Below are 12,290 nucleotides of genomic sequence, written 5' to 3'. Positions count from 1 at the left end.
ATTGCATGTGTCCGGGTCGTCAGCAGCTCTGTGATGAAAGGGTGGGTCCAGGGGAGCCTTGGGAGCAGACAGTCGTGCCGGCTGACTGTGTTTCCGGGTGGACAGGAGACCGAGAGGCGGAGGCTGGGGGGCGTCGGACGTCAGGGCTGAAGAAAGGGCAAGATGGCGGAAATGGCTTCACAACGCGTTTCAGAGTCTGCGCTAAACCCCGACGGGGCATGCGCACTCCTTTTTCAAGTGTCCAGGCTATAGGGAGAAAAACGGTCTGATATAGGCAAAAACTCCGGAAACTATAAAAATATTTAACCTGTCATCATCACCTCTATCCCCCGAAGATACCTCTCTCCTCAGTAAAGGCCTGAGTTTTGCTCCCACCATCGCTCCCAATTAGTTTTTGCTTTTTTTTTTGATCTTCACAAATTCATACGGAAATTAACATTGACAAGATTCTACAATATCCAGTCAAACAAAAAAAGCCTTGAGATCGCCACCACCGATTCTGACCTTAATATATCTAGCCATGATGATTCATCATGCAGCTTCTTTAGTACCCATGATAACATAGACCCTGAATTGTTTCTATACACCCAACACCCCTCCACCTCTCCCCCAGTACAACATACCGATTTACATCCCAAATCCATTTTTTATCCCACCCGTTCTAAAGGCCCCTACATTGAGGCCTTTTACAGAGTAGTGTTCTCAGACCTCCAAAAGATGTGCGAACAGTGCACCAACAAACAGACACCACACAACTTAAGTCGTGGAGAATGACTGGCTCTAAAAAAATTTCACTCAAAACCCAGATCTCATTATCAAATCCATGAACAAAGTAAGAGGCATTGTCCTCCAAGATAAAATGAACTACATTGCTGAAGCCCTCAAACTCCTTTCAGATACCAACACCTACAAAAAGTTAACCGAAGACCCACTACCCCTTTTCAAAATAGAGGCAGAAAAACTTATGGCTGCAGCCCACCAACTTCATATTATTTTTTTTTTTTTTTTTTCACAAGAAGTATATTGGTATACCAAATGAACAGTGCTTTAGAACCGCAGCTTCTGGAAGAACCACTTGTTTTTGCCTGTCTTGTACCTTTCCTCAAATTTGACTTTGGCCTCCCTTCTGGCTTTCCGTTTCAGAGCTGGGTCCCTAAAAACATCTTTGTTCACCACAGCTTTGTCAAGAGGGATATCAACAGAGTATCTGGTTGGCATGAGGTGGTTGTAGTTGTACACCTTTACAAATGACTTGATCTTAGAACGCTTGGCGATTCTCTTCTTGCCCATAGTGGCAGTCACCTTACGAGGATAGCGATCAATGCCAGCAACCAGGGCGTGGCTGTACTGGCGGTCAGAGGTGCCATCATCAATGTTCTTTACAATGACTGCTTTGCGGCCTGCATAGCGTCCTGCTAAAACAAGGACAACTTTCCCTGGTTTCATGAATTTGCCCATTTTCGTTTCAACTCAATGGCCGCCCTGAAAAGCCAACTTCATATTATTGAGCCCAAAGAAGCATCCTTTTTGAAAGAGACTACTATAAGACCCCCTATTTTTACCATCTGCCCAAAATCAACAAAGACCCTAAGCACCCCCCAGGCAGACCTATAGTGGCATCCATGGACAGTGTTACCAGCGATTTTTCACAGTATGTTGATGTTTTTCCTACAACCCATAACCCAGTCCCTCCCATCCTACATACGGGACTCCACCCACCTTCAGGAACTTCTGTCATATTCTTGGGATGACAATTATCTTTGGCTATCCTTAGATGTGAACTCCTTGTACACATCTATTCCTCATGACATTGGACTACGAGCATTGCAACACTTCATATCCCAGGACAGCATGACTAATCCTGATCAAGTCACATTCATCCTAGATGCAACAACTTTTTGTCTTACCCACAACTACTTTCTGTTTTAAAGCGGTTGTAAACTCAAAATGTAAAAAAAAAAAAAAAACCTGCAAGACAAAAGCATAATGAGCTAGTATGCATCGCATACTAACCCATTATGTATTACTTACCTTAGAACGAAGCCCCGACACGGACCCCCGGACATCGCTGCGGGCGTTGCCATGATCCCTCGCCATCTCTTCCGGGTTCGGCGGCTCCGGCACTGTGATTGGCCGGAGCCGCGATGACGTCACTCCCACGCATACGGCAAGCTTCCGGCAAGCAAAACTGAAGGTCCCTCCGGGAGCGTGAGCGGCTGCATGCACTGCAAATATCTCCTAAACCGGCACGGTTTAGGAGATATTAATTGTACCTACAGGTAAGCCTTATTATAGGCTTACCTGTAGGTAAAAGTGTAAAAAAGCATGATACTACCGCTTTAAGGTGATTATTACCTTCAAACCACTGGCACTGCCATGGGAGCCCACTTCGTACCATCCTATGCCAATCTGACTATGGCTTTCTGGGAAACATTCCACATATGGCAAAACAACCCCTACATGCAGCACCTCATCTTCTATGGCCGTTACATCGATGACATCATCATCATCTGGGACGGCCCACACACTACCATCGATGATTTCGTCCAATACTGTAACAACAATTCCTTGGGCTTATCCTTCACTCACGTTAGGCATCACGAGCATCTGGCATTTCTGGATTTGGAGCTGGGCCATGAAGGCCGCACCATCTTCTCCCGCAATTACACTAAGCCTACAGCGGGTATTTCATATTTACATTTTAACAGCTGTCATCACCCCCTATGGGTAAAAAACATCCCAAAAGAATCCCTCCACTGCACTCATCTCCTGGGCCCCTCTGTTGACCTGATGGGGCCCAAGAAAATGTAATATCCCCCTCCAAAAAAGTAGGAGCAGGGAGAAATTTGGCAAGCTTTTTTTTTTTTAAAGCAGTATGGAAATGTAATGCTGCCCGGGCCCTGGTGTGAAGCTGATGGCGGCGGGCCCGGTACAACAGGGCCAGCTGTCAGAAGGGGAGAGGACAGAGAGAGAGGAGGGAGCCGGCGGATCACTTGGTGTGGCGGTGATCTCATAGTTGCCAACATTTAAAAAAAGTTTTTAAAGCGGACCGAGGTGGACGTCTCTGCGAGGAGCTCCGCCGCTCACACTTCAATCGTCCGCAATCCTCCTTCCCTGCTCAGCCCAGCGGCTCATCGCTACCCCACCACGACTTCCCAGACTCTGGGGGACCCGCCGGACAAAAAATTTTGAAAATCGGAACCCGGACTTCCGTCCGCGGCCTAGCTAGGCCTAAAGCCGGGGACCTTCCTGGAGACGGCACTCCGAGGCCTGCGCGGCCGCCGCGGCCTGCCATCCAGTGTTTCAGAGGGGAGGTAGGCACTACTAAAGTCCCCACTCACCATCCTGCTCTACAGTTCTACCCCCCTCTGCCCTAATCTGCCCCGCTGTGCCTCCGGGACCATCTCCACTGCCGGCCGCGGCCTACCTGAAATGACCCGGCCGCCATCTTCCCGGCCCCCTCACGCTTGCTGGGCACCCCTGGGTCCCCCCCCCAGCCAGGACTCAGGACCCCAGACCTCACCTTCACCCTGGGAAGGTTTGAATGACCGTTGGCCCGTCTGAGCAGGACATGTCTGCCTAGTGCTCCGCATCTCTGGGGGCATTACAGCCTCTCCGCAACGAGTCACCGCTGCTAACCTAACCGCCTACCGACCCACCGGCTGCCAGGGACCTCCGGGATGAACCCACGATGGTCTATGGCGGACCGAAGAACAAATTTAAGAATAAATCCATCCGGGACGCTCTCCTAAAAACCGCTCCTAAGATGGCGGCGGCGCCATCTACCCGCTCGCCTCACACAGCTCCTCACACCAAGCCTGTGGCGCTGCTCCCAGACGGTGAGACAGACTATGATTTTGGCCTCACACCCCTAACTTTAAGGGGAGACACACTGCAGCCAGACCTGCTCCAGCAATTTGAGCGGATGCTCACTAGAGCCCTCAAAAACACCTCAGATGCCATTACTGACAGACTCACCAGGGAAATCAGGGAGGTGGGCCACCGCACTACTCTCTTAGAGCAGTGCACTGAGGAACTAGAACTCACAGCAGGCAATCATTCTGAGGACTTGGAAGCCCTTTGAGAGGAAAATTCATCCCTACACTCCCGCTTAGAGGACTTTGAAAACAGGGCCAGAAGATCCAATGTCAGGATCAGAGGTATCCCAGAGTCTGTGGAGAACCTTCAATCCACCATCACTGCCTTGTTTCAGGAACTATCCCCATCAATTCCTATAGAGCGTTTGGAAATGGACAGGATCCATAGATCACTGGCCCCGCGCTCAGATGATGGTCCCCCCAGGGACATCATAGTGAAACTTCACTTTTTTCGCACTAAAGAACAACTTATGGTAGCTGCCAGCAAAAGGGATTCCCTAATTTTCCAGGGTCACCGTTAACAACTCTTCCAAGATTTATCCCAAGTTACCCTGGCTAAACGTAAGGCTATGAAGCCACATCTCCTTGTTCTTCAACACCACAAGATTACCTACAGATGGATCTTCCCCTTTGCTGTCCACTTCTCCTATAAAGGCTCCTCTTACCAATGTAAATCTCCTGAGGATCTCCATGGTACTATTCGCGAACTCCACCTGACACCCCCTGATCACTCTCCTGAAGGCTCCAAGCGCCGTGCTGCATCATCCTCTCCACAGAAGACCCAAGCTCACCAGGATCGTGTCTCCCAGCACGGGATCCACAAGAGAGGTCGCTATTCATCACCAGCTCCGGATCCTGAGGACTCCATGGACTGAGGACACCCCGCGGTGTTCACCTGCTCTTTGTTGTATAGCTGCCCTAGGACGGTTGTATAGCTGCCCTGCTGATCCCTTTCTTTGATGCCACCATTTTTGGTATCCTCCTGGAACCGTAACTATAATGTTTTTATATATATATATACATATGTGTATTACCCTCCAAGACGTACCACTTCTGTATGTGAGACTGGTGGCGGAGTTTCCCTAAATTGGACTTTTTCTTCAATTTCCCTCTGCCATCACCCTCACTTGAGTGCTATATTTTTTCTCGGGTCCCGACCCGAGTGAGAGCTCTACATTATACACTTTCAGGTACTCCTACTGGTTGTCTGCTGCACCCCTATTTATGCTCATACCAGGCACTTATGGCGGATCATTTTGTTGTTCCTTCTTGCACCATAAACGTTGCTGTGGCCTTCCTGGGTTGCTCCGCCACTGCAAACGCCTACGGGATGAACGGGTTAAGATTTAATCCTCTAAATTAAGATCCTCTAATCGCATTGTATGCCCTTGAGTCCTCATGCAATCCTTTCGACTGAATAGCTTTTCTTCTATGCTGAGATCACCATTGAGGTATTTATAAATTGCTATCATGTCCCCTCTCAGGCGTATTTTCTCCAGGGAGAATAAATCAAGTGATTGCAGACGCTCTTCATAATTAAGGTCCTCCAATCCCCTAATTAGTTTAGTTGCCTTTCTCTGGACTCTCTCCAGCTCCAACATATCCCTCCTGAGGACTGGCGACCAGAACTGGACAGAATACTCCAGATGCGGTCGGACCAGAGCTTTATAAAGCGGTAGGATTATAGTTTTATCTCTGGAATACATCCCTTTCTTTATGCATGCTAATATTATGCCGGCTTTGGCAGCTGCCGCTTGACATTGCATGCTATTGCTTAGTCTCTACCAAGACTCCCAGATCTTTCTCCATTTTTGATTCCCACAAAGGTCCCAAAGGTCCCCCCCCCCCCTAAAGTGTATTGTGCTTTTATGTTTTTAGTCCCCAAGTGCAAAACCTTACACTTCTCCACATTAAACCTCATTTGCCATGTCGTTGCCCACTCTGTTATTTTGTCCAGGTCATTCTGTAGGATATCTGCTTCATGCCGTGCAGTTATTGCCCTGCCCAATTTGGGGTGTGCTATTAAATCCCCCTGGATGGGCTGTGTCCACGGCGGCATCAGGATCAGAATCAGATGAGACAGCCTAAGCAGGGGAAGGTGGGGGATGCTTCCTCCTGGGCCTTTGTCCACATACCACTTCCAGCAGGGACACTAAGGACTGCAGGACCGCCGTCAGTGCAACCATGGGAAGCTAGCGTTCTGAGGGACCTGCCACCTCCATGAGGAGGTCAGTGGGGGAGATATGACCCTGAGGCTCCATAAGGAAAGGAAGATCATGCAGCAGAAAAAACGATCTTTTGGCACCACTAAAGGATCCACTCAAGGCTCAGGGTACCTATCAGCAGAGCGAGATAACAGGGACCCCAAAAGACTCACCCTACTGTTCAGAGGAGCGCCAAGAATCCAAACCCAGCATCATCATGGACACTATTCCTGTTCATATGTCCCGGGCACAGGAAAAGGAAACCAAGGGGGAAAAGGGAGAGGAGGAGCGTCGGCATCCCCACGAGGCTTTAGTTGTTTCCAGCATCTTCCAGACTAAGGGAAAATGGCCCCCAGAGACATCATCCAACTACACAAACATTGCCGCCAACCGGACACCAGCCAGACTAAGGGAAAATGACCACCATCAGCTAAAAAACACTGAAGCATGCTGCCAGGATCTTTCATGCACCCTCTGCAAGGGGACCCCCCCTGAAGGAAGGACACACTTAGGGGAGACTCTGAACCGGTCTGCACTGGGACCCCCCTGCACTATACCCACACTGCAAACAGCAGGGCATGCACCTAGGGATCTCCTACACTGGGACTCCTCCAGACTACCAGGGTGGGACACACTATTCCTGGACCCTTACAGAGTGGGGATAGCGGCGGAGACCCCAGGGGTCTCTGCTACATTCTCTGCCCTGGGACCCTCACTAGACTCTAGGCCCAGACAGGGGGGAATGGGAGTGGGGGAAGCTTAGCTCAGTGAGGGATTTAAGGATGGGAGGAGGGAACCTGCGGGCAGGTCCGACCGTCCCTGGAGGTTACCTGCATCCACCCCAAAGAAAACCACAAAAAGGGGAGAGGTGGGACTCTACTTACCCTTCCAAGGTGCGGGTAATGCTCCAGACAGAACTCCTCACCACCAAGTAGGGGAGCTGTTGGCCAAGGGACCACTGCGACTCAGACCTAAGCCCGGTCGTAAGTGACCCTGCTAGATGTTTACCTTGCCGGCCAGCCTATATCCGTGAGGCTATGTCGTGGCCAACCTAGCGCCTAGCTGCGGTCTGCACGCGCTCGCTGGCTGGGGGGGGGGCCACTGGATCTAGATTATCCAGCCTGTCGCCCAGCCCGGCAGTTGACTGTAGATCTCCCGAGAGGAAACATAAAAGATTGAAGGAAGGAGAAAGTTGCTAGGACCAGAGATCCCATCCAGTAGTCTAGGTCCTTTCTCCTGACAAGACAGGTTAAAACTGATTACTTAGAGTAGAGAGGGGGGATATATACCAGCTGAGGAGGGCCCATGGGCGTAGCCAGGTGTTTTTCGTTCTGCCTAGTCCTCCTCCTGGAGGAGGCAATATAACCCACTAGTTATGATCTATGTAGCGTTGTGTCCATCGATGAACAAGACAGAAAAATTTTTTCAGTTTGGGGGGGGGGGGGGGGGGCGGGCTGCAAGTAAACCTTCCCCGCATTTCCCATAGTTATCAATTAGTCAGCGGTGGCAGGCCTGTTTGAGTCAGCAGATGGATTACACGATCTTACGGTAAGACAAAAATCCAGTTTTCTGTTTCGTTCACTGACGGACATAGCTCCATGTCTTCTAGACCATTGGGATGTCCCAAAGCAGTGTCAATATGAGGGATGAGAAAAAAAACACAGCAAACGCAGAATTCCCAACAAGGCTAAACATAGCCAACCAGGTAACAACAGGAGTTCAACTAGGAACAACTGGAGCTCACCACCAGTAAAACATTTTACCCTCAAGAAGCAGAAGCCTCTGCACCCGCAGCCTGCAAAACTTTGCGGCCGAAGATGCAAGTACATCCACCTTATAAAACTTTGTATGTGTTTACTGTCGACCACATAGCCGCCTTGCACAACTGAAACACTGGCCCCTGATGACGGAAGGCCAAGAAAGCACTCGTAGAATGCACTTTAACAGGGAAAAGAAGGAACCTGGCCCTTAATGGAGTAGGCCTGCATCATAGTCTAATTGGTCCACTTGGAAATGGTCGCAGCAGATGCAGCCTGCCCCTTACGAGGTCCATCCATAGGAACAAACAAAGAATCAGATTTTCGAATCAGTTCAGACACCCCCAGGTACACCCCCGAATTGCCCTTACCACATCTAAGGAATGTAAGGCAATTTCCTTAGGATGTTTTGGCTTAGGACATAGGGACATTAGCGCAATATCTTCATTCAAATTAAACCCCGAGACAGCCTTAAGAAGGAACGCCTGAAAGGGTTGCCCCACCACTTTGTCCCTATGAACCACCAGGTAAGGTGACCGACAGGACAACGCAGCCAACTCCAGCACCCTATGTGCGGAAGTAATAGTGACTAAGGACACCTTCTGCGACAGAGTGAGCAGATGAGGTTCTCGAACATTTTCAAAAGGAGGCTATTGAAGCACCGACAATACCAAATTGAGGTCCCATGGAGACACCAGGGATCTCACCAGCAGAGCCAGATGGCGAACTCCTTGCACAAAAGTGTGAACCAAGGATTTTTCCACCAACGGCCTTTGGAAAAATATGGCCAAAGCAGAAATCTGGCTTTTGATGGTGCTCAGAGCCAAACATAGAAACTCAAAAAGGTGAGACACAGAAAAGGAGCGGGGAGAAGCCCCCCCGAGACTCACCCCAAGTAATGTACACCTTCCAGACTCTATGATAAACCTTCCCAAGACAACTCCCCATCCGGACAGACTGGCATCTGTGGTGATTACAGTCCAACACAGGGGAAGAAAGGATTTTCCAAGACATAGGGCCAGGGAGCAGAGCCACCATAGGAGAGACTCCCTCAAACCCCGACTCAACAGGATCAGAGTGTACAACCACAGTGGATCCTTGTTCTATTCGATCAGAATCTCCCTTGCAAAGGTCTGATGTGGAACTGCACAAATGGAACCACCTCAAAAGGTGGAGACCATCAGACCCAGCACTTGCATGCAAGTCCTGAGAAATGATCGATGGTTGGAAAACAGGAGCCAAACCGCATCCTGCAACTTCAGAAGTTTTGTCTGAGGAAGAAACACCCGGGCTTTTGAGTCCAGCATCAGACCCAAGTAGGCCAGCTTTGTGGACGCAGACTGTGCCGATTTCTGAAAATTCGGTGTCCACCCGAACTCCTGCAGAGTTTGCACCATAATGTTCAAGTCAGCTTCTAGAGCCAAGAAAGACACAGAAGCAGATCGTCCAGGTATAGTGAAGGAAATATGCACTCAGATAGCAGCAGTCTGAGCATATAAGAAATATACTTATAGTGCCAAATCCTTAATTAACTTGAATAAGGAAGGATTGGGAGGCAAGGATTTTTTGGCACAAAAGGTTTCTAAAATTAATTTTTATTGATAAGTTCATATAAAAACCAGGGAATACAATAAATTCTAAAAATTACCTTACACAAGGCCCAAATACATTTTTGTAGAAGTTTACTTGATGAACAAATCGAGGGTGAATACTGCTGTGCAAGATGTGAGCGACTTGTTGCTCTGGAAGCCCACATCGTGGATCTAGAGAACACAGTGACAAGACTGCGTGGCATCTACAACCTGGAAAGGAGCTTGGACATTACCCATCAGGCGCTGGCAGGGGCCAGCATAGAGGAGGGAGGAATAGAGGAGACGCAAGCAGCAGAGGCATGCAGCTGGGTGACTGTTAGGAATGTTAGGGGGAGGAGTGTCAGGGAGGCCAGTCCTGAGTTTATAGACCCTAACATGTTTGCCGAGTTGCAGGTTGAGGGGGATATCAACTCAGGGGTGGCAGAGCTGGAGCATGCACCCTCCCCCAGCTGCCAGGGGAGGGACGGCTCCAGGAAGAAGGGGGGCCGTAACTCAGGAAAGGTTAGAAAGGTTGTGGTAGTTGGGGACTCAATTAACAAGAGGACAGAGAGGGCAATCTGTAAAAAAGATCTCGTGAACCGAACAGTTTGTTGTTTACCGGGCGCCCGAGTTCGGCACATCGCAGATCTGGCAGACAGATTGTTGTGCGGGGCTGGGGATGACCCAGCGGTCATGGTGCATGTGGGCACTAATGACAAAGTTAAAGGTAGGTGGAGGATCCTTAAGAACGATTTCAGGGACTTAGGTAATAGATTGAGGAAAAGGACCTCTGAGGTGGTTTTCTCTGAAATACTGCCTGTACCTCGAGCCACACAGGAGAGGCAGAAGGAGCTTAGGGAACTTAACAAGTGGCTGAGGAATTGGTGTAGGAAGGAGGGGTTTGGGTTCCTGGAGAACTGGGCTGACTTCTCAGTCGGCTACCGGCTCTTTAGTAAGGATGGGGTGCACCTTAATGGGGACGGTACAGCTCTTTTGGGGAGAAAGATGGCCACCAAGTTGGAGGGGCTTTTAAACTAGGAGACGGGGGGAGGGCTCAGAAGTAGAATCAGTCAGGAGGGAGCAGAGGACTGAAGGCAGTTGTAGGGTCAGCAGCGACAGTAGGTCCACAACGTCAATTGGCAGGTCTGTGCGGGAAAACCGCAGACCAAACAGAAATAAACATAACCGCCAATCACGTTTAACTTCCGTAAAACTAAGAGGGGTATATGCTAATGCCAGGAGCCTAGCTAATAAAATGGAAGAATTGGAAATGTTAGTACATGAGGAGGACATAGACCTTGTGGGAATAACAGAAACTTGGTTCGACCCCTCACATGACTGGCTGGCCAATATCCAAGGGTATTCGGTGTACCGGAAGGACAGGGTAGGAAAAAGAGGGGGAGGGGTATGTCTCTATGTCAAGAACAATATAAAGGTGCTAGAAAGGAGTGACATTACGGATGGGATGAGTATGGATTTAGAATCTGTGTGGGTTGAACTCGATAGGGAAGAAGATAAGGGAAAAGTAGTTGTGGGGGTTTGCTATAGGCCACCTAACCAAGGGGAGGAGGTAGAGCAGGAATTTTTAGCACTAATGGGTAAAGTGGCAAAACTGGGATCAGTCATCGTATTGGGGGACTTCAATTATCCCGACATTGACTGGGAAGAGGGGACTGCACACTGACATAAGGCCCGTCTATTCACGGAAACCTTACAGGACAACTACATGTCACAATTGGTGGATTCCCCTACCAGAGAAAACGCAATCCTGGATCTATTGATCACTAATGACCCAGACATAATCTCGGAGGTAGGAGTCCAGGACAACCTGGGCTCTAGCGATCACAGGATGATCACATTTAGTATAAATAACAATATAAAAAGGCAAGTGGGGAACATAAGAACCCTAAACTTCAGACGGGCAAACTTTCCAAAATTGTACTCATTGATGGAAAGGGTAAACTGGGACCAAACCCTGGGATCCCTGACCACAGAGGAAAAATGGGAATGCTTTAGGAACATATTAAGCAAAGGCATCTTGCAGTGCATTCCTATGGGGAATAAATTTAGAAGAGACAGAGCCAAAACTTATTAGGGGAAAGAAATTGGCCTTCAAGACATAAATCAGAGGGCACAGTATCGGCCTTCCAGCAATACAAGGAGGCAAATAAGAAGTGTAAACACGAAATCAAGATGGCTAAAATCAACTTTGAGAGACAAATAGCGGAGGATAGTAAAAAAAACCCAAAGAAATTCTTTAAATATATCAACAGCAAAAAAACTAGGGCAGAGCATATTGCACACATAATTAAGGATGATGGGAGGATGGTTACAGAGGACACTGAAAAAGCAACCGTGCTGAATGCTTTTTTCTCGTCAGTCTTTACGCAGGAAAAGGAGGGGTACACTGACCACGACTGTTTGGTTAGTAGTAATACACAGGACTTGCCTCTATGGCTAACAGAGGGTGAAATCAGGGAAAGACTGGATAAACTTAACACAAACAAATCACCAGGCCCGGATGGCGTACATCCGAGAGTGCTCAAGGAACTCAGTATGGTTATATCTAGACCACTGTTCCTGATCTTTGCTGACAGTATTAGGACAGGAGATGTACCAGGGGATTGGAGGAAGGCTAACGTGATTCCGATATTCAAAAAGGGCCAGAGGCATATCCCGGGAAATTATAGGCCTGTCAGCTTGACATCAATAATTTGTAAACTTTTGGAGGGGATGATAAGGGACTATATCGTAGAATATGCTAAAGACAACAACATCATCAGTAGTAACCAGCACGGGTTTACAAATGGGCGTTCTTGTCAAACCAATCTCTTATCATTCTACGAGGAGGTGAGCTGTGAGCTAGATAGGGGCAGACCA

General features: G+C 48.8%; 2 protein-coding genes across 3 annotated transcripts in view; both read right to left on the bottom strand.

The window, feature by feature from the left end:
- The window catches only part of TCF7 (transcription factor 7), a gene marked incomplete at its 5' end in the record, with an annotated part of 1,449,389 nt that overhangs the window by 570,543 nt on the left and 866,556 nt on the right, over positions 1 to 12,290 (bottom strand). The window lies entirely within an intron of this gene.
- LOC309553783 (large ribosomal subunit protein eL27) lies at positions 990 to 1,486 on the bottom strand. The gene has a single exon (XM_082255196.1). It carries the CDS (start codon positions 1,456 to 1,458, stop codon positions 1,048 to 1,050), a length of 411 nt encoding a protein of 136 aa, XP_082111322.1. The 5' UTR covers positions 1,459 to 1,486; the 3' UTR covers positions 990 to 1,047.

This window comes from Pelophylax lessonae (assembly GCF_965119305.1).
Source record: "Pelophylax lessonae genome assembly, chromosome: 4".
NCBI lineage: Eukaryota > Metazoa > Chordata > Amphibia > Anura > Ranidae > Pelophylax > Pelophylax lessonae.
Note: the sequence above shows the minus strand (reverse complement) of the source record. Positions and strands in the feature narration are given on the sequence as shown.